This window comes from Periophthalmus magnuspinnatus, chromosome 6, assembly GCF_009829125.3.
Source record: "Periophthalmus magnuspinnatus isolate fPerMag1 chromosome 6, fPerMag1.2.pri, whole genome shotgun sequence".
Lineage (NCBI taxonomy): Eukaryota > Metazoa > Chordata > Actinopteri > Gobiiformes > Gobiidae > Periophthalmus > Periophthalmus magnuspinnatus.
Genome location: NC_047131.1, coordinates 20,494,534 through 20,521,994, shown reverse-complemented (window position 1 = coordinate 20,521,994; position 27,461 = coordinate 20,494,534). Strand labels below are relative to the sequence as shown.

The following is a 27,461-nucleotide window of genomic DNA, read 5'->3' as shown; positions in this document are numbered from 1 at the left end:
TACTAAAAACTGTAAACTAAACTCATGTTGCCATAGTTAATGAGATATATAGAATTTTCTGCTGTGTTAAACCAATGAAGATTTTATGATGCTAAACATAGCATTCATTCAAAAGTATCCAGACACTATTGTGATGAATGTATGCACCAGCAGTTACCCAGCACCGTATCTCCATGAAAAATTGGCATGTCTGATTAGTGTCTGACTAAGATCTATAGTCCTAGCCAAAAAGACTTCTGAGGAATAGAAATGGTAGTTAACATTACACTATAACATTATCCTACTCATACACAAAAGCGTTTTAAAGTAACACTACTAAAATACTTCAATTTCTACCTATTTCTTGCGATACCTAGGCTACCATAAATTAACTTTCAAATGTCCTATAATGTATAAGGCCACAAACAGAGTCTGGATATTCACTTTCCAACTCAGCTGGATTAAATGTTAATGTAACTTTGAGCAGTTCAGATATAGCGTTATACCAGCCCCCACAGTGGCTTATAGAAGGGCTGCCTGCACACCACACAGATCACACAGATGAAAGGTGTGGAGACACTGTAGACTCCCTGACAGACAAAAATGACAGTAGACTGCACCATGATAGAGCCACAGATGTTGGCTCTCTGCATGATGGAAGCTAGAGATAGGAGAGAAGATGGCAGCTTTATCTGTCCTTATGCTGTGTAAAGAGGTAGTCAGCACTCGTCACAACTGAAATATAACTCTGAGATGCACATCTATCTGGGTTTTTTAGAAAGTGACATACTTTTGAGATATCCGGAAACTGTCAGCAATATAGTGTCAGTGAGTGGTATCAGATGTAACTCAGCCAAATCACTAGGATAAATATGACGGCAACAATATCAATAATACAAAGCAAAACTGTACATGACACAGTATGCCGTTTCAATCCAATGCACAATGTACACTAATTTATCATTAACTATTTTGTTAGTGCTTTATATGATTTTAAGTATGGTTGGTAAAGAGTAAATATAAGTATTCTTATTACTAATTATACAATACTAAAACCATAATTTCTCCAAAACGATGTGTACATAAAGGGCATGCTTCTCACACATATTCAAATAATCTATATATAATCTATATATAATCTGTATTCATTTATTTTAATTTGAGGACTTTTCACCATTCAAAAAATAGAATAGATCCAATGGAGACTTGTTATTTGTTATGACGATGTCCTAAATTAGCATCAACCCCATTAATATTTTTTCAAAATACTTGAATGCTGTTCTGTGTTCCATCCCTGGCTATACATCAAAAATCTGATCATTATCTGATTTGATCTTTCTGATGTTCCCAGATGTTTTTGATGATCAGATTACTTGCATGTAAAACACACCAAAAATCGGATCTTATTATTGGATTATCTGCTTATGCTAGATTGTGACTAGCCATATAAATGAGCAACTAGCTAATATTATGATACAAGAAGGCTTCTCCACAGTTTTGTCTGTATGAATCTATTGTATTGATAATTGTAACATTCTGCAGAAGCATTGCATTATCTGCTACAGGTCAGGATGTCGAAAAGCAAATCTTCATGCACCAGGAGAGAAGATATCCAGCGCCTGTTTGACACCTATGCCTCAGGCTCGGTGTTTCTGTCTGTGTCTGGTCTCCTCCAGTTCCTCCACCAGCAACAAATGGAGCTGGCCGCCAACGAAGCCCAAGCAGAGGCCCTCATAGACCTGTATGAGATCAATAAGAATGGTGAGTTGTTTTTTTTGCAAATAATCTCAAAGAGGCCTTGTCAGAAGAAGATAAACAGATTCAATGGAGTAAGAGTAATTTAATATAAAGATAATATTGCTCAAGTAGAAAGAGGAATGTAATATAAAGATAATATTACTCAAGTAGAAAGTAATGGCGCAATAAATTGACGAGTAAAAAGTATTTGAGGAATGTAAGTAAGAGTAATTTTTGAGTGAAACTGTCACACCATAACATCTGATTGAAGTTAATGTAATTTTAAGTACAAAATGTTAAATAATACAAAAACATTTATGTTTTCAAAGAATAGATTGAAAAAATACGAATAAAACTATCCAAAATGTAAAAAGTAACAGTGCAATCAACAAACCTTTGCAAGCAGTGGGAATAGTAAAAATGAAAAAAAATCAATTCTGTCAACTGGACAAAAAGTTGTTGGAGTGAAAACGTTTTGCTGCTTATCCAAGCCACTTCTTCAGTTCTGGTCAGATTACTGGTGGACACTGCCTTATATCTATCTGAAGGGAGGAGCTCAGGACACTGAAAATAACACACTTATTGTTTACAGTTTCTGTTTGTAGGGCAGCGACAGTGTAAGTAAAACTTTTACACGAGTAAGAGTACTGTTACACTGTAAATGTATCAGCCAAATTTCCAACTGTCATGAGTATTAATCTAATTATTAAATATGACACGTTTTATGGACATGAGTCACCACCCTTTTGAATTATCTACTGCCACTATATTTGACAGATTATCTAAATATAGATAATATTGAAGATATGCTAAGTTTAAACATCAGGTAGATTGTTTATAAGTTAATAGAATGCTTGAAAAAATATAAAATATTTCTGCACTTTTGTGGGTGATTTCACATTTGTCTGATACTTAAACTTTAAATAACTAACTGACTGCTTATACTAAAAAAATTAAATAATGTCACTGATCCAACTTTTAACACACGCAGAGCCTTCTGAATATCGCTCGAAAATGACAACCACCTCTGTGAAACCATCATTTTAGGAACACTAATTTCTCCCAGACATAACGCTGCTAAATGAATCCTTACATAACAGTCTCAGCCCCAGTGGTGTAATAATATGAGCCCAAAGGCAGCGTGAACAATGCAGCAGAAGGAGAATGCACATCAGTGGGTCTAATAGAACAGATGCTGCTCACACACCCACAGCACTGCAGGTAGCCTAGTTATTCAACTATAACTAGTAAGCTATGGAACTTATTAAGACCCTCTGGTGAGTAATTAAATTCAGTAATATGAATAGAAAGGAAACACCAAAGATTATTTATGTACTATAAGTCTTCTTTGTTCTCTGTTTAGCCTTAGGTGGCACAACATCTCTTCATCTTATGCAGTTGCTCGAGACTTAACTATGAAGATTTGTGTTGAATTATGCTCTCAAACTAGTCTCAATAAGATAAATTGGAATCTTTCATTACCAACTCTCCATGGAGATGTTGTTTAGCCTCAAATGTTCCACAGTATTGCATTAAACGTATCTATTTCCATGGTGACAAGCAGGTGATGCCACTAAGCTAAGTTACAGGTCAGATCTGTAGAGAACCAAGTCAGAGTAAGAATGTATGTTTATCAGGTATTTATGATCAATAAAAACACCTGTAATGAAACACATACTTGATATGTTTAATGACATAGTGTGGAACATTTAAATTAAAGCTTCAACATGGAGACTAGCAGGTTGCAGATCACCCACCTAAAATCTTACAATGTGATATATATTCTTTATTTAAAACCAGTTTGAAAAGGTATTCTGGAAGTCAACTGCTTGTCTCCATGGAGATGTCTCAGTTTAATGTTCTGTGGAGTATTTCAGGCAAAACAAAAACATCTTGTGGAGAACAGAAGGTTTCAGAGCCTCATAAAAGCTTACTTAGTGCTCCTTTAATAACATCAGTATTGTATTCAATCATTGTATTTTTTCTCCAGCCAACAGAAGCATGTCATTCGAGGGCTTCCTGCGGTTCATGGAGTCCAAAGACTGCAGCATCTTTAACCAGGCCCACTGTCAGGTGTACCAGGACATGAACCAGCCGCTCACCAGCTACTTCATTTCCAGCTCCCACAACACCTACCTGACCGGAGACCAGCTCGTGGGACAAAGTGACCTGCACGCCTACGTCATGTATGTTTCCAAGAATTTACATGTTACTTTAAAGTGGGACTAAACACCTTAGCTCCTCCAACAATCCCATTTCATACAGAGCTGCTAAACTGGGCAGTGCCTGGAGGACTAAAGGGGAGAGTGATGAGAGAGTGAGGGGGGAGGAGGGGCGGGGTCTGGCGGTATGAGGAGCAGTGTGATTGGTCTAACATTTATCCACATTTTACACTCCGCCCCTGCAGCCAGGTGTTTCTGATCAAAAACATCAGGGCAGTTTTGTGTGATGTCATGTAGTACTTAAAATTGCAAGGTCTACTGAAGGCAGCACGCACTTAAATTTAGATATAAATTGCCAAAAAATTATTAGGAACAGTAGATGATGCTATTAAAACACCACATACTCAGTTTAGTAGCAAAAACAGTGGGTTTAGTGTTCAGTTCCATTTGGTAAACTTTGATTGCTTGAAAATCAGACTGGAGCAATTTAGCAACAAAAGTAACATTAGCTTCTACAAAAACAACAAAAGCAATTGTTGTTGAAGTAGTGGCAACACTGCTGTAGTAGTTAATAGAGTTTGTAGCATCAGCCTCAGCAGAGCGAGCACTGTAATGCCATAGTACTGGTAAATGTAGAAAAAAGTATTATATAATCAGAGAGGACTAGCAGTACCTCAAAACACAATATTAGCGGAAGTACCTGAAAATGTGTGCACTTTGATGCATATAGTAGCAGTTATGGCTACTGGCTTTATAACAGAGCAGTAGTAATTGTAGTAGCAGTAGTAGTAGAAGTAGTAGTATTAGTAGTAGCAATAGTAGAAGTTCTAGTAGTAATAATTAGTAACTTACTAGTCAACTAATATGAAGAGTAGATACTCCTTTGAGCAGGTATAAATACTGAAAAAAATCATATAAATTGGACAAAGAAAGCAAGAAAAAAATGAAAAAATGCTAATGTCATCCATTTTCTCCTACAAATGTGACGCTTACTTAAGTAAAAATCATTCTAAATACTTAAGTACACTTAGTAGAACAGATTTAAAGTACTTCTGACTTAAAGTACCTGCTCCACTTCCCTTTAGTGCCACATCTCCACTAGTGTCCATCATCCCCTCTCCTCTTCACTGGACACTCTGGCTCTCGGTGAATCACTCGTGGTTGGAGCAGACAGGGAAATGACTGTGGCTCTTCTATGGGACAATGAGAGCGATTACAAAAGAGGCTGATGACTGCAGAAGAGCAGTATTTACAGTCTGAATGGTGCAAAGTGCTGAGCCCCTCCGGTCAGCCTCAAAGCCACTGGTCTGGGAGCTCCGCTGAAATGATGAAAGAGTAGTCAGAGGAGAGGGGAGGGCGTACTCATGATCACAGAGTGCTTATAGTTACTGGGAAAGGAAGTCAATACATGCAACAATACATAATTTAGTGAGTTTCTATCTATAAATAAATATATGTAAAGTGCGTAGGCAGAGACAATGCTGCAATGCCATTCTGAGTTGGTGAAGAAATACTAGAAGATGTATGCACCAAAACACTGAAAAGATCTAAAATTTATTTGTAAAGAAAAATAGATTAAATGGTAAATATAGCACTTTTCCACCTTCAAGGCCTTCAAAGTACTTTACATTAAAGAACCACATTCATACACCAGTGTACCTTACCTGTTGAGCTGCACTGAGACTTTAGTTTTAGTTTGTTTTCTGTTATTATTGTCTTTCACTGCTCAATGTGCTTAAATTGTGAAAACTGATGTTGCTTTGATGTGATATAACTGCTATGTATGTTTGCAATCAAATATTCATGTTAGCACGTAGCTTCCTGTTCTGTTTGCGCTTTGATTTAGAACAGCGCAGTACTTGTGCGTTTAACAGCCATGTTTTTGTAGTAACTGTAAGAACAGACGCCAAAGTTGTTCTAAAATCTTAAAACGATTACTATTTTGCTTCTGTTGCCAGTTAAGTCCTCTCATTCTGATTTCCTCCCGCGGTATGCTGCACTGAGGGCGTTTAATGCTAGTGTGCTTGTGTCTGTAGTGCTCTGAGAAAAGGCTGCCGCTGCCTGGAGATTGACTGCTGGGATGGGCCTGAGCTGGAGCCGGTTGTGTACCACGGCCACACCCTGACCACCAAGATCCTGTTCAAGGATGTCATCAGCACCATCGAGCAGCATGCCTTTGAGGTAACACCATGTCATGAGGAGTTATAGTGCTACAGGCTCCCAGTCAGGGGTCTAGCATCAGATCTATAAGCAATATTAAGAGTCCCCATTGAGAAGGATCTGCTCTCATTAAACATCTCCACAAGCACAAATATGTTATACGACATATTCTTTGATTTTAGGAGTCTAGAAATAACATAATGAGTTATGTAGGGCTTATCACCTATAATATTTTGTTTTAAATTGTTAATCACTATTGCAACCAGCCCATGGATAAATATGATGATGTCTCTCTACAATACAAATATTCCGCAATATGGCATTAAACATTATCTTTCCCCATGGAGACAAGCTGGAGATGTCAGCAGGCCAAGTTACAAGTCAGATCTATAGAAGGGAGACCATGCTTTATTGTTGATCATTCCAGACAAAGCAAAAACATATTGATAGCAATTTGTGTAGTGAACCTAAGCAAATTTAGCATTGGCAGTATGATTTGTGTAGTAGTGGGAGTAGTGCAATTATGTTACAGTATTTATTTGAATTATCCAGCAGAATTACTGTAATCATTTTACAACATTTTGAAGCTTTGCTATTTAACCTGCCTTCTTCATGAAACATTTCAAGATTACATTGAACTTCTGCATATCTCCACTAGGTATCTGCTTATCCCGTCATCCTCTCGCTGGAGAACCACTGTTGCAGGAGGCAGCAGGAGGTCATGGCCCACTACCTAGTGTGCATTCTGGGGGACAAACTACTGAAAGCTCCCCTGAACCATCCCACCACTGGAGATTTACCCAGTCCAGATGTAAGTCAAAAGGCTGCAGTAGAGGTTATCTGATATGCATGGATCAATCGTGATCCAAAGACGCAGAGAGGGGGCATCAGAGTTGTAAGATTCATATAGGGAGAGAAGTGGACTCACTGTGGGCCTCATTAGTCTTATTCAGAGGGGCCCTACTTCTCCCTCCCCCTCCCTCCCCCCAGGAGGGACAACAGTAGATTGACATCGGTATTCACACTCTCTTAGTTCCACTAAATGTAATTGATGGGGTTGAATTTGAACAGTGACTGTCAGTTTGAAACACCCCAGGCACTTGGCAAATTGTTCATTTTGATTAGGCTCTCTGAGGCTTGATTACTTCACTAATATGACAGAATAACTGCTGCGTAAGACGGAGCAAGATCGCTCTAGTCTGTCAGTAGACCTTAACAGTACTTTAGAGTGAAATGTACTTCTTGAACCCAGTGACCATTTTCAAGTCTAGCTGGACAATATTAACTGCTTTGTGTATTGGTTATGATTGGCTGCTTGATACTGAATTTAATTTGATTCAGTTGATTCAATTCTGTCAAAGGCATCAATACAAAAAATATCTTATTTTTCAATATAAAATGGTAAGTTTGTATTTACTTTATTTACAATAATTTACCAGTACAAGCAAGAAAAAAAAAAGTGTGTTTGTTTTGTTTTTTACTGTAAATAGTGGTATCAGGTTTGGTAATAGAATTTTCAATACCAGCCGTGATATTGATTGCTATTAAAGTGACAAAGACAATTGTTATTCCCCAGAAAAAATAGTCCAAGTAATAATTGCTACTGAATCTGTACAGTTTTTGCCAGGTGTGATGCACAGATGGCTTAACACCAAATGCTTCCTCTTGACTCTAAAACTTCCCATATCCTTCCTAAACTCATGCATCACATTCAGAGAGCTCCATGCCTCAGCAGTGTCCTAATTAGATAAACAACAGAAACAAAATTAGATGCCAAAAACACTTTCCGCTGTTGCACCATAGGCTGTCCATGCAGGGGTTCACCAATGCGTCACCGGCACAGAGAGGAGGGCAGGCTCATTTTTCACTCTTATTGTCAGATTAGATATGAGCCCTAGTTCATTAACAACTCATAACGGGGGACTATTTTTTACTGTCTCTTCAGAAATCTCATAATATCATAAATTACATCAACATGAGCACAGCCTCCGCTCTGGTTTGCTGGTCTGTATCACGTTGTTGAGAGGGAGACACACATGTATAATTTACATGGGGCATAGGCTGCTAAAGGCTGGTAAATGTGGGCAGATCTGTAATTATTTTATGCATACTTGGCCCCTGTGTACAGTCAAGTGCGACATTCGAGGTAACTTCCTGTCTTGTGGTTCACCAAAGAGCCACCTCCTACACTCAAGACTGAAATATTTATACTGACAGTATTTAGCTGTGGGTAATGTAAACAATGTGTGTATAATGTGTTGCATCTGAAATAAGCTACCAGCAAACAAATCCCTATATGCACAAGTTCATTGGTGACTCAAGTAAATGTAGCTAAATTTGATAAAGGGGTCCTATGTAATATTTCTGGTGGAGGGTCTGCCACCTGCTTGTCTCCATGGAGATGTTATATGGAATATTCCACAGTATGGATGGCATTAACGTATCTATCTCACATTTGTCAATTATAGATATTTATGGCTCAAAAATACCTTGAAAAGCATCCATCCTTAACTGCAGTGGGTTTCACTCTCCACAGATCTGACCTGCAGCCAGGCAGTTTTACTTTCATGTCTCCATGGTGACAGACACTTTCAATGCCATACTGCGGTAGAACATTCTTAGTAAAGTTATTTCATGGAGATGGTGGCGTACCTTCCACCAGAAAAGTAACATATTGTAACTTTAAATTTGCTACCTAAATAGATGAAAACATAGTGATAGTGAAACTATTACATAATGAATATCTTCAAAACAGACACAAGTGTTTGTATTTATTTTACTTGCCGTGCACTAAATGAAACTACTTGACCCATTTACCGTGCCAGGACCTGAAGTATAAGATCCTCATAAAGAATAAGAAGCTGAAGCATAGCAGGAGTGAGGAAGTCACAGAGACAGACACAGAGGACAGTGCAGAGGAGGAGGAGGAGGATGAAGACGAGCTAGACACAGATGATGAGGGAGAGGAAGGCAAAAAGCTCAAGAACAAAGTCAAGTTCTGGTCCTGGAGACCAGCACAGAGAGAGCACATGAAGGAAGTAAGACTTACAGAGCAGAACGGTGAAAGAAACCCTGACTTTGATGAACTTCATATACTGATATGGTATAGACTATAGAGTGTAGAGGGTTTAGAAACTGAAAGTGAAACGTTGCACTTAATCTGCATCGAATGGAGAAGTTCTCAAATGTTTCATGTTCAATACTATCTTAGATAATATTTCGTTTTCCCAGTACCACCAGATCTAAATTGACTATGTCAGGTCTAAATTAGACCTGAGACCTGAGTAAAAATATAGACTAAACATTATGTAAAGTAGTTCTAAATAAGAACAAAAACATCACTATTTGCCAAAACACTCAAACAACAGAAGCCCTCAGGTACCATTAGTGGTACCAGTTTGAAAAACATTGTATAATGCAATTACTCACAAGAAGATACTAATTTTAGTAAAAATATATCCCCACAGGACATGTCCATATGGCTGATCATTCAAAACAAACCATTTTAACAACAATAATCTAGTTGCAACAATTTAGTATAAAGAATGTGTTGAAATTCTACGATACATAGAACATGTTCACAGGTTCATGGGTTCACAGAGTATCAACTATAATAAACAATGCCTACATGTAAATTGAATTAGTCTACTACAGTTTTTGCCTGGATCTATATTAAACACTTTTTGACATTACCTCAAGGCACTCACATTAAGTGTTTAATGGGCACGCTGCATTTACAAGCTTTAATTACAGGTTAAAGTTGTTCATTATTGAATTAGATGAGTATAATATTTCTTGTGCTCTTTATTTGGTTGACTAGAAGAGGAAGAAGGTAGTGGCTGAGGCTCTGTCTGATCTGGTCATCTACACCAGATCAGTAAAGTTCATCAGCTTCAGTTACTCCAGAGACAACCAAAACAGCTATGAAAACACCTCCCTGTCTGAGAAGAAGGCCAGCAAGCTGGTCAAGTCTGCAGGTAACACAGTGACTCAGGCAGCTAATGCAGAAAAAAAAATACTGAGGGGAAATAGGTTTTATAAGTATGTAGGCAAATCAGGTCACTATACAGTAAGATCAGGTTAATTGAACAAATTACTTTATTAGCAACCAGTGTCACAGTAAAAAAAACAACTTGTCCAACTTTCATGAAAATTGAACAGTGTATCAAATGAAGAGCCATAGTCTGAGCTGCAATGTTTATTTTTCACCATGGCTACTGCATTAAACAGTAAGCAAATAGTGATAAGTTTGCTATATTTTATGCAGCGACAATTGAGAGGGCTGCATCTAACTTGAAAGCTATGGTAAATCAATAAAAACACAACTGGAGGAAGACGATTAGTTGTGGTGTCACTAGAGGAGGAGATCGTATTTTAGTCTGATTAGAAAGAAATGCAAATATATTAAGACTCTATTTAGTGAATATGTAAGTGTAGCTAGGGGCTGTTTTGAGAATCACAGTTTTTGGTTTAAGCACACAGAATGTGTCGGAGGTGCCACTGACCTTTAGGTGTTGCTGCTCGTTCCCAGGTGTAGACTTTGTTCGTCACAATCAGAGGTTCCTGAGCAGGATCTACCCCGCAGGCTCACGCACCGACTCCTCCAACTACAACCCACAGAAGTTCTGGAACGTTGGCGCACAGCTCGGTACCATTAAGGACACTATGAAACAGACAAGCATTAAAGATGCACTATACAGCTTTTTGGTCCACTAGCTTGTCTACATGGAGATGCTACTTTTCCACAATATGGCATTAAACATATCTAACTTGTATTTATTCAAACACAAGTTAATTTTAATTGTTAAGAAAATACCTTGAAACTTTCTTACTGTGAGCAAGGTCACTGCTCTAGAGATCTGACCTACAACTTGCTCTGGTAGTATATGGTATATGGTACCAGAAAGTACAAATACATTTTAAAGTTGTTAGGACAATGTCACAAACAATGTTCACAAATACAAATAAAAAGCAACTGAACAACTTCACTCTCACCTATGTGCACAGCAATATTAATGGCAATGTCCCTTGAATGTTATGAATGAATGTAGTCATCATCATGTCTTTTTTTCACTCGGGGTCCATATAAGGCAGCTGTACCATTGTTTCCGTAAAGAGGACTGGTACATCAGCAATATGTTTTTATGATTTTATTTATTTGGATCCCCATTAGTGACAGCATAACTGTTGCTATTCTACACCTGGAGTTCACCAGCACCACCACCAGAGAGTTCTCAGTCACTTAGACTTCAGCCTCTACTTTGAAACCTTACACTCAGCCCTTCGTTTCATAAGAGGTGACGAATTTTAAACCCATCACTGTACACTATAAAAAAGTAGGTTGGCCTTCGCTATCTGTCAAGATCTCATATTTGTATGAGTCTAAAAACAGGATACAATGGTGTCACAAATGCAATTTAATAATCTCATGACAAACATTTATACTCACACCTGCACCTGTTTTTAATGTTAAAAATGGACCTGCCCGTGAAAAGGAATGTGCATTAATTGGGTTCTCCCTTTATAGATAAAGATAAATAAATAAATACATTTAGTTGACAGATGAACTTGTACATCCAAGTTCTCATTTGAGCCTGAAAAGTGTTCACATGGGCCTGGCAGAACAGGAAACTGGCACTACTGGACTTGGGCTTTTTCAGCAGCATCCTGAGGGCATCTTTATAGGCTACTTTAAGCTTTTGCAATATATAGTGATGTTGAAACCTTGGATAATCCCTGGTCTTTGACATGTCTGACACTGCTGGTAGATGCTTCAGTTTTTGCACCTCTTCTTCACACCAAGCTCTGAGTCACAGCCAGCTGCAGAGCACAGGGTGACACTTGCCCTAAGTGTTCACTATTCACTTTAAAATAGATTATTCAGCTCTGATGAAACTTGTCCCACAGAGCTGCTACTATTATCATATTCAATTTGACATACTGTTTAGAAATAATGCTATGGGTTTTTTTTTTCTTTTTCAGTGGCCCTTAATTTCCAGTCATCAGACGTGGCCATCGACCTCAATGATGGCCGTTTCCTGGACAACGGAGGTTGTGGGTACGTCTTGAAACCAGACGTGCTCATGTCAATGAAAAGATTTGATCCAGGATGGGGACATCATGGCATGGCAAATGTGATTATAAAGGTAGCTTGATTATGCATTTGTAGTAAGGCAACACATTTAAGTAATATAATATTATTGATTTTATAATTGAATATGTGCCCTTCAAACAGAAGGTTTCTGTGGCTTCTCTTGAGGGCTCTTTGCTGATCCCATGAACCAATAATGATGTAAAACTCCATAATAATGACTTCACTTAATGAGATGCTCAACCCCAGAAAGAGGATGCAGTGCTAATGCAATTATACACATGGTCTAATTAATCAATTAGCTCCACTCTATTTAGTATCAGCCTAGGTGCATTCGTGGCAGATTGCTACACAATGTGTTGGCACTAAGCCATGTTTTTTTTTAATTTAATATTTTATTTTAATATTTTTTAATTTTTATAATAAGTTTAGTGACATTATTTATCTTGAAATAGCTGCTTGTAGATGTTTAAATAAGGTTTATGTTGACTATATGAAATTATTTGAATTATTATTTGAACATTTGTGTTTCTTGCACTGCTCCTTCAGATAGGATTTAGTTTTTCTCATTTTTGTGTCCATCCTTTGAAAATACCAGATTTTGTGCATTATTTAATGTTTTGTCCTTGAAAATTACATCAATGTCAATTTATAAAACAGAGGTTATGTCTTGGCAGTTACTCTTTAAGTGACTCTTACTTGAGTAAATACTTTTTTTTACTCATGATTAATTTCTTGGACCACTACTTTGTACTTCTACTTGAGTAATATTATTTTGAAGTAACGTTATTCTGATTGGAGTACAATTTTTGGCTACTCTACCCACCTCTGAGTACTACAACTAAAAGTATTATTTAGATGCAAAAAACATCTTACCCAAACCAACCAAGTAAAAGTCTGGATAATCTCTATCTATGGCTGGCTATCCTTGTAGACTTTAATAATTACAGCCCTAATTTAAGTTGTTTACCTTCCTCTCATCTTGTCTTCTCTGCTTCCTCTGCTAAGCCCCTTCTCTTTGATTGTCCTCTCTGTACATGTATCCATACCTCAGGTGATCAGTGGGTCTAACTTACCTGTGACTGGTGGGAAGGCCATGGATCCCTTTGTCAAAGTGAAGATCTATGGAGTGGCCTGTGATGTCGGCAAGGGGAAAACACAGATCATCAGAAACAACTGTAAGTAGCACATCGTAAACATGACATACAAATACAGAAAGGCTATTTTTTAGTTCAAGCTGGTTGTCTTTGAGGCCAAGTACTTGTTAGGTAGGGCTGGGGATATGGCCAAAAAAAAAAAGAAAACAAAAAGAGGATTCCCCCCCCCCCCTTCATTTTGATCCATTGCGATTTTCAATTCAATTTTATCTTTTTAGTGACAAAATAAAAATGGCTTTCAGTGTTGATTTCAACATAAACAAAAACTTATTCACAAAAAATAACCCAGTTTATGCCTCCAAAGTCTGAAGTCCAAACCAACAATCTTGAGCTTGATTCAAATTTGATTCATTCCCCAGCCCTATGTTTAGATTAGTATGACGCCTACAAATTGTTATTGTTTTATAATATTAAAGTACTTTGATACATCAAACAATTTAACCAATGCAAGTCAAATTTAATTTCTATGACTATTTTCAACATATTTACCTGAAAACTATTTGCTGTTTTTTGTTTGGGTAAAATACCAATGTGGTTTGGCAGGCCTAGCTAGAAAGTAATCTTACACTGTTCAGCATGGGGAAAGGGGAAAACAGACTCAAAATGTTGTATAAAAACAATTAAATGATAAAGTATAAAAGCACTGCCAACTCCCAAAACTCTAATAAATGAAGAGTAGATTTTAAGAGTCTTTTCCAGGCTATAGTTATATTGGTCAGTGGTGATTCGTGTGTTTGTATGACCCTTTAGCCTTGAGTCCGTACTGGGGAACAGTCATGACTTTTAAAATCACCATCCCAGAGCTGAGCCTGGTGCGCTTCTGTGTGCGGGACCGGACCGGCCTCTTCAGCAGCGAGTTTGTGGGCCAGTACACCCTGCCCTTCCTCAGCATGAAGAAAGGTAAGCCTGTGGGGTAAAACCAAGGTTAAAGCAGGTTTCACTTACATCAAAGCACATTTTGTGAGTGTTATTGTATTACATGCATGTGGTGTGTCAGCAGTATTGATGAGCAGACTTGTATGACACACAATTTTCCTTTTCCTGCCCCTACAGGGTACCGCTGGGTGCCCCTCCGAGACCAGAATGGGTGTAGCTTGGATCCAGCCTCTCTTTTTGTTCATGTATGGTATCCATAAAAACACTCACGCAAGCATAAAAAGTGTGCAGAAATAAACACTCTTTATTGACCGAAAGTACATTTTAAAACTACTTTGACTGCATTTTACATAATACATGCATAAGAACACCGAAACTGATCAGTTTCGGTGTTCTTATAGTTATTCCATCTTGGGCCAGGGGATAAGGTAAAAGAGAATCCTTCCCCATCCCTCTTCAAATCCAGTCATCAAATAAATAGACTCAGTCAAAACACTGAGCAGACAGTGTTCATGATGCCATGGAGTGGACACCTCTGCATCAATTAACACTAGACCGCAGCACTTTTGTGATATAGTAGTCCATGACTTCATCCGTTTGTACACAGTAAAAAATAAACATGTAAACAGTTTCCTTCAGAGTTCCCGTGGGGGGCCAAAATCAGCTGCCTGAGTTACACAGTGGAATGAGAATATGTTGCTTTTGATAAAGGCAATAAAATCAGTCCTGTATAGCCTGACGATTTCAGTATCTTATGAACTTCTTCTGGTGCAGCTGCTCCACCTGTTGGTCAAAGATCCACAGTGCATCACTCTGTTGCTAGACTTCACAGTTGCCCAGTGGAAACCATTGCTCCTTGTTAAATAAATGCTCCTCCAGTTTAATGCTTGTGGCACCCACAAATTTCTTCCTACTCTTCACAGTGGCCTCCAGAACCATCCCATACACTGAATTGGCAGGTACATTGTCATACTCTATCTGTGAAGGTAAATATTTCACATGCAGTATTTTGGTTATTTTGAACATAATCTAAAACTTCAAATGCAGTGCAGTACCAGTTCATTGAATGTGGGGTTGCCATTATTGCGAACCATTTTAGTTTTTCTCTTGGAGCGCAGACGTGGATCAGGTCGCAGCCGTGTGACCACGTAAGTGTCGGGGCTTGATCCACTGGAGTACTTCTGTTTAGAATAAACAGTGTAAACATGTCAGTAGTTTTAGCTTTAATGTGCATGCTAAATTACAAGACTTAAAACTCACAATGTTTTTCAAGTGTTTGATCAGCACAGAGAGCTTGTTGTCTTTATAAGTAAGATTTAGCTGAATCTGAGGGCGGGCTTCTGCAAACGATTTATATATAGATTTTTATATGTACAAGAGATAAATGGTGCCTTCTTTTTAGAGTTACACATAATTTTGTATCAAAGAATGTACCCCTGCCGAGAGTTCGTTGGGCCTCTTCGGGACCATCCATGAACAGTGTGCATACATATTCATTCTACAGTGAACAGAACAAAAACAAGATGATAATTGGTATTTGCTATATAGCATAAGCAACATTTCCCAGTAAAAAAAGGGCTTACCCCTTTGCAGGGTCCGTCAAAGAGCTGCTTTAAGTACTTGTTGAGCAGAGACATTTTTCTGGCAGATGTGAAAGACATCTGAAACCAAGAGGGGAACCTAAGAGGAGATGATGCCGAAATACAAATTAGTTTAAAGGTAAAATTTGATGAGAAACGATACCTACTTACTGTGGCAGAGCTGAATCAATAAAGAGATTCTGAATCCTTTTATGGATCAGTTCAAATTGTCCAAATGTCATTTTCCTTAAAGTGTAACCATCATCAATGGTTATTCTTAGATCAAAGTTCTGCAAACAAAACATTTACATTGACTATAAAAAGCACAGATAAAGTTAAAATCATACAATTTTAATATAATACAATGCAGAAGCATTAAAAATGTCAACATATTTTCCTCAGGCAGTTGATGCAATGATCAGCTTAAATGTAAAATTCAATGCCACTGCAGAGCTTGGGCAGCCATCTCTAGCTCTTGAGGTTGGCTTGGTCAGGATCACCTAACTGGAGGATTACACCGATTGTGCATGTTTTGGCTTGGTGGAATGCCTTCTGGCTGTCAAGTTTGAGTGTTAGCCACTCAGCCAACATGCCGCCTACAAGTTTATCCTTGTCATTTTTAACAAAACTATTCTGAGCTCACACTTCAACCAGAAATGAAAAAGTACCCATAAACAAAAAGAGACCTACCACTTGCTTTCCTTCACCAGAGTATCCTTGAATGACAGCATGCTGGATGTTGGTGCTAGTGGAAGGCATGCCACCTTCACTGTTTACTATGCCCGTTTTTTTCCCTTGAGCAAAGGTATGTGTCATAAAATTGATCTTCACAAACACACATTTCAGGCTCTCCTCAATCTTCCTGTAATAAATGGCATACAAAACAAGAATGGAAGAAGTCATTTAAAAGGCTTTGTTTAGTTTTTATAATGTTAAAGTTACATTGTGAAAAAGGATGTAGCCTCCAGGTCTGTGTCCTGTGGCCGGAGGTTGTTTTGAACAAACTGCAGAACACTGCTGCTTTTCACTTCGGGCATTCCTGCATAAAGCATCTGAAAACAAGAGTATTTTGTCAGATATGTAAATGTAAAGTCATGCCACACATAGGCTTCAGGCGTTACCAGCTCCAACAGACTGAGTATAAGAGCAGAGCGCCCCCTGATGGCATTGTAGGCCTGGCAGCATAGATCCACAAAGAGATGCATGCGCTGAGGCTTTTTTCGTCCACATGTGATGAAGTGACACATCTCAGAGGAAAAGATGAATGGTGAGCGATCCCTGCGAAATCAGTGAAAACCAATCAATATAAATGAACTAATAAAAAAATCCCAAATCGAGTAGATTTAAAAATGCATACCTTTTGAAACTGCCAAACTTCTGTGCATTGCCAAAGATCTTGCCAAAGTCGATGTGAAACATGTGGCCAGTGTTCTTCAGCATGATGTTGTCGTTGTGACGGTCACAGATGCCTAGGATAAAAGTCGCCACACACCAACCAGCACAGGAGTGAATGAAGTTGGTCACAGCCTGGACACAAGAGAATGAAAACAGACTAAATATAGTGTGGCATACAGTAGTCAATAGAGAGAGAGAGAGAGAGAGTAGGAGAGAGATAATAACCTTTTCATAGTCTTCATGGGTTTTGTTGAACATATGAAACCACTTCTCCAGAGTGTCGTCTCTCATGGTCCCGCTCAAACCCCACTCCTGATGGATTTTTCCCAGAGTGACGGCCTCTGGCACCACCTCTATCAAACCTGGAGACACCACAGTTAAAAGATATTTAGAAATAGAGCTTACAAATGAATAAAAAGCCCACATCACAAGATGCTGACCTTCAGTCCTGCCAGTTGAGAGGCACTTGTAGGTGACCATCTGCATGTCCAATCCCTCCTGGAGCCATATCTGGTCCATCATACGAACAATCTGCAGCACCAGCATATCTTGACGGAGGTTATCTCCAGTCTAACAGCACACAAACACAACATAACATACTACCAGACAGTCTTTTTATGATGGAAAAAAATAACTATTGCACTGACTTTGCAGATGATGCTGACGTTCTTGCCAAGAAGGTCACTACCGATGAATGAAAGCCCAAGAGGAGCTGCGTTGGAGTTGTAAAACTTGCAGGCCTCAAATAGAAAAGAAAACATTTGAAACACACACAAATACTTACTTTATCAACAGAGTGATTACAATAAAAAATTTTAAAGTATCCAGCCCATTCGAAAACATTTACTTTGTTTATAAGCAATATTTTGGGGACTTCATAGGTTTCAAACACATTAATTGAAAATAATTAAAAATGCACAATCTACTATTTTTACATTTAAATAAAAATAAAATCATTTAACATTTGAATATATTCACTGGGAAAAATGTACATATGTGTCCCAAGTCTTTACCTCTATATCCACTGCTGCTATATGAACAGCAGGATCTAGTGGTAAACAGCAGCTTGTCCCATTGTGAAAGAATTCTTTAATCTTGTACTTCTCACTATTTAAAATGCCCTATGGATTAAAACACACACACACAACACATGTAATGAGTGTAAGCATGTTAAAACAACAGACAAATTATAAAGCCAAACACAAGATTGCTCCTAAGATGCACAAGTTGTAGGGTTTTTATGTTCAGAGCCTTATGAACACAGTGAAACGGCAACAAGAGATGCAGTGGGTGATGACTGCCCTATCCTTGTTTAACCTTTACTTTACCAAAACAAAATAAACCAAAACATGGGAACAAATTCTCATTTACAGTGTTGGCCTTGGTAGGTAATAGGAGCTGTGATTCCTGTCAGATATTGAGCACAGACCTTGCGTTTGCTCTTGTCAGCCTGGCGGACTTTATCTGCCACTTGAGTGAGCAGAGAGACCAAACGGGCTTCATTATCCAGCTCCTTTCGTAAGGTGTGTCCGCAGCAGTGCCGTAGAGCCGCCTGCACTTTACTGAACCAGTTCTGGTAATGAGGGTCCTGGTGCGCATCTTCTAGCAACCTACATGTCCATTATGCAAAAAGCATAATGTGTAAGTATGTATAAGATTACTATCAAATGCTTTGAGGACACTACTAAAACTACATTCTAAAACAAATCTCGGGACAGAACTACAATAGTGAATTAATGACATTTTAAATCAATGCTTACCAGTACAGCTGGTGGGCAATACGTATGTTTTTGACAGATCTTTCCAAGAGCAGCATAACTAGAGGTCCATCAAGTTCCCATTCACTTCTTAAAGCCTGTGTGAAACAGAAATAAAAGGTAAACAGCCAACCACTGATTGTTTATGTGACATAAATCAAACACCATGGTCATTTATTAAAGACTGAAATAATAAAGGCTTGCTTACTTGGACCAGTTGTGGCAGAAAATTTTCTAGTTCACTGTCTGGGATCTGCTCAAAGTAACGCACAGCTGCTTTTCTTACAGTTTGGTCATGAAAGCTAAAAAAGAATGAGGCAAATGTTATTTTTATCCTACATAATCTGACTGACTTTGCTAGCCTACTTGTCACTGAGCAGGAACAGTGCCTCTTCAGGCAGGTGGATGGCCCAGTTGTCTACCACTGTGTAGATCTCTGTTAAATTCTCTGGTCTCCATTCTTCCACTCCCCCCAATAACAGGTGCAAGAAGGTGCTCCCTTTATCAGCAACGTACCGCTTACTCCAGAGAAATGCTTTTTCATTTGGGGTCAGGCTAAAAACAATGATGCAAGTAGAAACAATCATGCCAAAAAGGCAAAGTACAATTACTTTCACATCTAGATAAATTAATCTAATTGTTTTCCACAATAAAATAACATCATTAAAAATACTGAGTTTACTTACAAGCAGAGGCAATGGTTCATAGACACCTCCCGCATTTTCTTGTGTACATCTTGACAAGGTTGACTGAATATCGAGGAGCCAGGTAGTGCTAACGGACGCCAAAAGGTCCATTCAAACTCGTGTGAAAACTCAAGCTAAAGAGGACACAACATGAGGTGTTTAGAACTTCATTTGTGCCACCAGGTGGCAATGCTATCTGATAAAACAGACCTGTATAAGGACTCCCATGGGCTGTCTGTGTGCATCAGCCAGAGCAGGGGAGGGAGGGGCGGGGTGCTCTGTCAGAGAGGACATACTGAGGAGGATGGTCCCGTTTACCAGAGATCTATGCACAGTGAGGACCAGGGGAATATGGCAAATGGTTATGATAGTACACGTAATGAAATGTTAGAAAGTGCTTTTCTGGTGAGGGGTCCTCCACTCCATGAAGGTGTTATTCTTTTTCCCAGGAATGTATAACACTATAGCAATAACTATATCTATTTGGTATTTTTTTAAAAGGCAGGCGTTTTTATTACTAAAAACAGGGATCTGTACTGTGACCATGGTGGTCTCTCCATAGATCTGATCTGTGAACATTCCAGGTAAAGCAATAACATCTCCATGGAGGCAAACAGGTGGCGTACCCTCCACCAGAAAAGTTACACAGTGCACCTTTAAAGAAAATTGACAATGCAAAAACAGTAAAAGTAAATTTACCTGTTATTGAAAAGTGGCAGAACAGCCCAACACAAGAGCTCCGGACTCTTTCCTCTCTTTGAGCCCATGAGCCGAAACTTCAACATGCTTTCATAAGGGAGGTTCTTTAGTTGAACCGGGAACACCATCCTAAAAATGCAACATTAGAGAATTAGCAAAATACAACTGGAGTAATATTATTTGACATTTCACTTACGGTCTGTTGAACTGGATCTTGGTTCCATAGGCCAATGCAGTGCTTATATTCTCTGACACACTGCTCTCGCAAATCTTTGTATTTACGTATAATAAGTCACAAGACACAGAAAAGCACTCATAACTAAAAGAGAAAAATGGTCCACAGATAAACTTTGTTGTTAGCATAAATTATAAAATAAATATAAAACTTTAAACAACATGAAAAAGGCATACTTCATCCAAGCAGACTGCAATCTGTAAAGAGCTGCAACATTAAACTGCAGAATATCATTTGTTTGTTCGATGTCACAACATTGTAAATTATATTCGACGCCTAGGCCCCTGAAGTCAGACTGGAAGTTGTCAAAAAACACTTGCAGTACTCTTTGGAGGGCCTTGTGCAGCATGAGAATAGCTACAAATGTGAAAAGTTGTGTTACATCCTGAAAACTGGCTATGAATGGAGTAATGAGGGGATTCACATTCACTCACCAGTTTCACATTGAGACATTTCCTCTGCACTCTAAAAAAAAATAAATAAAAAAAGACAAAAATTGCCACTTGCTTTTAGCATTCCCTGTAACAGACTACAGTAGTGTGATCTATTACCATGGGCACTGGGTTAATCCTGTTGATCATGCCAATGGCGTCCTCTAGTTCTTGGGTTGAGACTCCACACAAAAGACTACTGACAGTGCGGACACGGCCCACAATTGCATGGACATTCAGCTGTGCCTGGAGAAGTCAACAAGACAAACATCACAACATAAACATCTTTTTAAAAAAAATCATTCCAGCTTCAAGGCAATCTAATGCAATTCATTTATTAAATAACTGTTAAGGTGAGGATGGTAACCATCATCTGACACTTTTCTAACATTTTGAAAGTGCTATTTTGTGTAATATCTCAGGTACATTGTCCTCCATGTCTCCATGGAGATGTTATTGCCTTGCCTGGAATATTCCACAGTCTATTGTAATGGGAAACAGTTTTTGCTATAGAAAGTCGGGACATCTCTCAACAGAACCGATTTGTAACTTGTCATTGTTCTCCATAGGGAAAAGCAGGTTGTGGACTCTCTACCAGAAAAGTTACATAGTACCCCTTTAGCTAGTTTGAGCTTCTGCAACTTGTATGATGGATTGTACCAGACAAACCTTTCCATTTATTGAAACACGTTTATGTAAGTTTGATACTTGATGGCTGAATACAAACACAAGTTGCAACTCAGAACATTCTTTGCCCCTGTTGTCTTGGGATCACAACCTCTGTGTGATGAAAGTGATTTAAATGAGTTATGATGAATTTATAGTTTCGTTCCATCTTACCTTTCCTTTCATGAAATTTGCCACCTCTTTGTTGAAGTTACCGAGCACGTCCTGCAGGCTCAACCTGTGACAAAAGCAAATGTTAAACAAACAGTTGCAAAGAGGAGAGCCGTTTCTGTTTTTCTGCAAACATGAGCTGGTTTACACATGACCCACTGACACACTGGAAGCTCAGGTAATGCCCTCTTACTTGCTCACGTTGAAGAAACAGCCGAGGTGCAAGAATTGCAAGAGCTCACAAGGCGTCCTGTCATCCTCAACCTGGTGATAGAAATGTTTATGAATAAAACAATTAGGAGGTGGAAATATCAAAAATACAGTATCATTTGGAGTAGAGCTGCAAGACTTCTCACAAATTAATCAAAATCTTTCCCTTAAGTGACATAATTTCCTCTGCACACAACAATATATCTGGTCTTGAGTATAAAACCTGGTATAGCTGTAGTTTAGACCTCTATAAACATGTTCTGAAATGTATGTTATTCTTGTAATGTGTAGCAGTTCATAATTCAGTCTCCTCCCAAATGTCAATGCCCTTAGAATGTGAACTTTGAACTGAATCCCAAATCGCAAAATAGCAGTAAGCCATTTTTCCAGTGTATTTTCAAGTGTATAAAGAACATTTATTCTTTTATGTTTAACCAGGACACTTTTAGCACATTTCTGATGGATTGAAACGTGCGCACCGATCCGCCTGTCAGGCGGATCGGTGCAGCGTCTGCAGTGATGCGGTCGCTGTATCGGTCCGTTGTGGTAAAGAAGGAGCTGAGCTGGAAGGCGAAGCTCTCGATTTACCGGTCAGTCTACGTTCCTACCCTCACCTATGGTCATGAGCTCTGGGTAATGACCGAAAGGACAAGATCGCGGATACAAGTGGCTGAAATGGGCTTCCTCCGCAGAGTGGCCGGGCGCACCCTTAGGGATAGGGTGAGGAGCTCGGTCACACGGGAGGAGCTCGGAGTAGAGCCGCTGCTCCTACACGTTGAGAGGAACCAGCTGAGGTGGCTCGGGCATCTGCTCAGGATGCCTCCTGGACGCCTCCCTAGGGGGGTGTTCTGGGCATGTCCCACCGGGAGGAGGCCTCGGGGAAGACCCAGGACACACTGGAGGGACTATGTCTCTCGGCTGGCCTGGGAACGCCTTGGGGTCCCACCGGAGGAGCTGGAGGACGTGTCCGGGGTGAGGGAAGTCTGGGAGTCCCTGCTTAGACTGCTGCCCCCGCGACCCGGCCCCGGATAAGCGGAAGAAAATGGATGGATGGATGGATGGATGAAACGCGCGCACGCACACACACACACACCTATATATATATATAAGTGACGTGCAATCAGGGGAGGCAGGGGATGCCGTGCCTCACCTATCATCATAGAGAAAAAATAAATGAAATGTTTATATTTTCTATTTAACTTTGCAATTTAAATTCTTTTTTTATTTAAAAATCGGTGAAGTTTTACTTTACTTTACAAATACTAAGAAGACAGGTGTGTGGAGAGGCACCAGTCGTTCGTGCCTCACCATGGATTGACTGTGCTGTACGCTCAGCACTGACTGCTACTGCTTTAGGCAGCACCGTGTGAGGCACGGAGTCACCTGGCCTCATGGTAGGGAGCACTCATGAACCCAGGGATTCTTGCAACTCCTGGGGCAGCAGAATAGTGACAAGCTATAATTTAGAGTTAGCAAGTCAAGTTTAGCAATCTGTTCAATTTCTTCATCTTGTCTGGCCCTACTTTTTAAAGATTACATTTTAAAGCTCAAGCAGTTTTCTAAACTAGACTTTCGGTCGAAGTAGAAGGTTATAATTAAAAGGAAGACTGGAGCCAAAGGGTTTGCTCCAGACTACGGGACAAAAGACTCACTCTTTTCAAACAGAGTGGTACGAAATGGTAAATTTAATTACTTCAATCCATTGGAAATTGGGGAACCAGAATAGGGATGAAAAACAATACAAAACCAGTTTGCTTTTTATTTCATACTATTAGAGCTATTTCATACGGTCTTCAGAACTTTTATTTTGGCACCAAGTCACTTACTGGGAGAGAAATTGGCCCCGGGCAAAATTTACTTGTCATCACAATCAGATTTACAAACATGTAAATCAGATGTTGGCAATGAACCTCACTGCACGTCACTGACTATATATATATATATATATATATATATATATATATATATACACACACACACACACACACACACACACACACATATATATATATATATATATATATATATATACACATATACATATATATACATATATATATATATAAAAAATCAAAATCTATTCATATACTTGAACTTGAGCTGATGGTGATATTCAGACTGTGGCTGTCCATCATTACCATTAAATCATACATCATTATTTTTTGTCAATATTGCCCATACTTAATTAGAAGGACTCAATCAACATGAATGTACTATTACATTGTCTTTTTTCTAACAATATTATAAGGTTAGATCCTGGGACATTATAGATAGACTTTGATCAGTTAAATTCAAATTCTTGCTCTTGTTTCATGGCAACACTGGCAACATACTGGGTAAACAGAGCAAAGTCAACTTAAGCAGCTGTAAAACTGCACCCTCATTGTAATAAACTTCCCTGGTGCCCAGCTCAGGTGCATTTTTCAACATGTGGAGAAAGCAGGCCAGTCTCTGGTGGTAAATGTTCACTAAAGAAAAACATTACATAGATAATGGCATAGGAGTGACTCACATCTCGGGCCAGACAGTGCCTGAAGTCGTTAATGTGCAGTAGACGCATGGGGACTATGTAGTTGAACCTGCAGTACGTATGAATGGTCTCATGCATTCCCAAAAGGTCCTCACTGACACAAAAGGAATTAATACAGTCATGTTACTCAATGTACCCTTATTGTATGAAATGAAAAAAAAGAGAAATTGCCATTTGCTAAATAAGATGCAGCATACAATGAATTACACATATATAGTAAAAGTCAATTAATTTTGATTGTCCATTGAAATGTTAGAAGAAAGAGAATTTCATTAAAAAAAAAAAAAAAATCTACACTGGATATTTTGCTCTGAACTGCTGTAGTAAGTAATATTTATGAATGGACAGTGCATCTATATTATTCAGATGCACTGACAGTGACTTACTTGTGGAGGTATTCCTCAGAGTCGCACAATTTTAAAACATAGCGGCCGTTGGTACGGCGTGGGATATCCAATAAAGTAAAGACTTCATCAATCACACTGTTGACTGTTTGGTTCACTGGAAAAAGAACAGAGTTCAGAGTCTGAATATAATCAAAAACAAATAAAGAGAAAAAACATTGTATTATACATAAATAGATACACTGTGTAATCCCTCAGTAGTTCAGGTATGATCCATAGCAAAAGAAAATTCAATTCTGTCAGCTGGACTAAAGTTAGTTATAATGCAATGTACACAAGAAACATTAGTTTTAAAAGGTGCACCATGTAACTTTCCACCATCTGCTTGTCTCCACGGAGATGTTATTGCTTTGTCTGAAATGTTTCACACTATGACATTGAAGGCATCTCTCTGGCTTGTAATCGGCCAATTACAGGCGTTTAACTGTGCACCATTAATTTTGATTCTAAATATTCCATAAAGGTATATGCCATATATTCCATTTGAGGTTTGTTAAAAAGTTATTTTTTGCCTTTATTGTTGGATGTTGTGAAGCGGCACATCTTTAATAGATATTGTGTAAGTATAATACCAAAGTAAAACTTGAACACAGATAAATTATAATACTCTGCAGCACTTGCGTGTGAGCTACCTGGTGTGGGGAAGGGGAGCTGGTGGTTGTCCCAGTCTGTAGCTACACTCACAGTGACCTCCACTTGTTGGAGCAGAGCTGGGTGGATGTGCAACAGACGGGCCCACACAATGCCTGTGTTGTGCTCATCTGTGTGTTTGTAACGTGACATCAGCCTGAAAGATGATACACAGAGTTACTAAATAGAAGTTTGATCAAAGTCAGATTCTCTAAAGCCCTTAGTAAGACAGGTTTGTGGACATTCCCTGGTCAACATTTCATACATGTCAAACACACAAAGCAGTCTCTTACTGTGAGACGGATGAACTCAAAGTGGCCAGTGATTTGGTGCTGCCTTGTGGAGTGTCTACCAGGGTTATACCCCATGGATCCTAGTTTAATTGAAGAGGAAAGAAATGTAATGTTATTAACATAATTGTGACATTAAAAGAGAAAATGTCTGCCAGAGAGTAGTAATAAAGTAATCATTATGTTCTATTAAATTGGGTTAAACAACTTATTATATTTAAAGTGCAAACACAAAAATTGTAACACACAACAGAGCAATGCTGTGCCACTATGGCACCTGGTGTTCCCTGCAGCCTAATATCTCACACAATATCAGACATTCTCAATGGATGGCCAATGTAAAATGACAAACAGTTTTTCATGTAGGAGTGCATATGGGTTGTTAAACTACAAGTACAATTTATTCATAAAGTTTCACAAGTACACATACATCACTGTTAAATCCACTGGCACAAATGGCATAATAGCAACACTTACTTGAACTTTAAATTCTGTCCTGGACCGGGGAAATCTGGAAATGGGCTCATGTGTTTCAGCAGAGCGTGTGTGGAGGAGCGGTCCTCTTGGGGGCAGAGGTGGAGGGGGGATTCCTAGTCGTCCGGGCAAATATTCTGAAAACCTGGTCCTCTGCAGTCCTTTTGTGACCTGCTGTGTTTGGGGGGTTCTTGCAATCCAGCTCCTTGGTCTGGGTATTGGTCTTTGATTAGTTGGGGATATGATTCCTTCTATAGTCGGTTCGTAGATGTGTTCCTCATTTTCTGGAAAAACTCCAATAGGTTCATAATGTTCTTCTATATCATCTCTGAGGGGCAGGGGTTCGTCTGAGACCTCTGCATCCTGTCTGTTCAACCATTCAAAGCGCCTCCTGGCTGAATCCATAATGGCACCTTATGAAGAGCAGGTCTAAAAGTCCTTGTTAGACATTTCAGCCGCTCCTTGGCTCTAAAACAACAGATTATTAGATAGTTTGTTGTCATAAAATGTTGCTATTTACCATAAACAAATGTTTCCCGGCACAATCTGTAAGCTAGAATCCTTCCTGGACTAATCATTAACAAACCTTCACTTCTTCACTGCACCAGCCTTTTCTTCACGAGATACTTTCAGCTCTTACTTTTATACTTTTTTCAAATTTGTCAACCTTTTAGAACAGTTTAGAGAGAAGGGAATGAATTTAATAGTTTTTTATCTTTTAACATAAAGCCTTAAAGCTATAAAGTTCCAAAGTGAAAGTAAAATCCACATAGACTGAGTATTTTGAATAACTTTTCCACTAATCAAAGTTTAGGAACTCCTAGACTTTCAAAACATTTCCTCAACATTTCATCTAAACACTTAACTGTACAATTTGACAAGCAATAATGGATATAATTTTGGTCTACACTTACCACAACATACCAATGTCCCCAGTGTGCTGTCTCACGTCATGCTCAGCTGGTTAGACTAGTACAGAGCAGAGTGCATTTCCTCACCACGTCCGGAGCCCCTCCTTTTCCTTCAAGTCAAAACAATAAGACCTCTACTGGTGGAAACATGACAATACACATAAGTATGGTAGATATAAAAGGTGATAGTAGGCCTGCACATCAAGCCATTGAAGAAATGGACAATGTAC

At 38.9% G+C, this 27,461-nt stretch overlaps 3 protein-coding genes across 4 annotated transcripts in view; 1 reads left to right on the top strand and 2 right to left on the bottom strand.

The window, feature by feature from the left end:
* Window positions 1-10,605, bottom strand: part of LOC117371858 (pleckstrin homology domain-containing family A member 5-like) — a 57,901-nt gene extending 47,296 nt beyond the window's left edge. Inside the window, exon 1 of the mRNA XM_033967535.2 lies at window positions 10,544-10,605. The gene's annotated coding sequence lies outside the window, so the exon portion shown is untranslated. The remainder of the gene's footprint in view (window positions 1-10,543) is intronic.
* Window positions 1-14,422, top strand: part of LOC117371857 (1-phosphatidylinositol 4,5-bisphosphate phosphodiesterase zeta-1-like) — a 60,258-nt gene extending 45,836 nt beyond the window's left edge. Inside the window, exons 4-14 of the mRNA XM_033967534.2 lie at window positions 1,545-1,740; window positions 3,707-3,902; window positions 5,915-6,059; window positions 6,697-6,849; window positions 8,864-9,076; window positions 9,859-10,015; window positions 10,570-10,686; window positions 12,021-12,184; window positions 13,184-13,307; window positions 14,037-14,186; window positions 14,340-14,422. Coding sequence (XP_033823425.2) covers window positions 1,545-1,740; window positions 3,707-3,902; window positions 5,915-6,059; window positions 6,697-6,849; window positions 8,864-9,076; window positions 9,859-10,015; window positions 10,570-10,686; window positions 12,021-12,184; window positions 13,184-13,307; window positions 14,037-14,186; window positions 14,340-14,422 — 1,698 coding nt within the window. The remainder of the gene's footprint in view (window positions 1-1,544; window positions 1,741-3,706; window positions 3,903-5,914; window positions 6,060-6,696; window positions 6,850-8,863; window positions 9,077-9,858; window positions 10,016-10,569; window positions 10,687-12,020; window positions 12,185-13,183; window positions 13,308-14,036; window positions 14,187-14,339) is intronic.
* A 26-nt stretch (window positions 14,423-14,448) lies between these two features.
* Window positions 14,449-27,326, bottom strand: pik3c2g (phosphatidylinositol-4-phosphate 3-kinase catalytic subunit type 2 gamma). Of its 2 annotated transcripts, XM_033968094.2 has the most exons (33): window positions 27,235-27,325; window positions 26,324-26,788; window positions 25,850-25,929; window positions 25,559-25,713; window positions 24,909-25,023; window positions 24,505-24,616; window positions 21,976-22,046; window positions 21,786-21,849; window positions 21,066-21,191; window positions 20,949-20,979; window positions 20,691-20,871; window positions 20,476-20,598; window positions 20,280-20,408; window positions 19,791-19,905; window positions 19,581-19,714; window positions 19,261-19,449; window positions 19,103-19,196; window positions 18,898-18,992; window positions 18,567-18,747; window positions 18,151-18,258; window positions 17,785-17,877; window positions 17,578-17,707; window positions 17,363-17,499; window positions 17,100-17,269; window positions 16,864-17,020; window positions 16,685-16,794; window positions 16,433-16,604; window positions 15,914-16,032; window positions 15,746-15,842; window positions 15,597-15,660; window positions 15,423-15,502; window positions 15,218-15,343; window positions 14,449-15,140 (listed from the first exon to the last, which is right to left on the bottom strand). In XM_033968094.2, the coding sequence occupies exons 2-33, from the start codon at window positions 26,723-26,725 to the stop codon at window positions 14,982-14,984; spliced, it is 4,119 nt and encodes a 1,372-aa protein (XP_033823985.1). In that variant the 5' UTR covers window positions 26,726-26,788; window positions 27,235-27,325; the 3' UTR covers window positions 14,449-14,981. The 2 variants fall into 2 exon arrangements, with proteins under 2 accessions (XP_033823985.1, XP_055078454.1); XM_055222479.1 differs by lacking the exons at window positions 14,449-15,140; window positions 15,218-15,343; window positions 15,423-15,502; ... (1 more) ...; window positions 15,746-15,842; window positions 15,914-16,032 and adding an exon at window positions 16,110-16,354 and having other exon boundaries at window positions 16,427-16,604; window positions 27,235-27,326.
* Window positions 27,327-27,461: the final 135 nt, after the last annotated feature.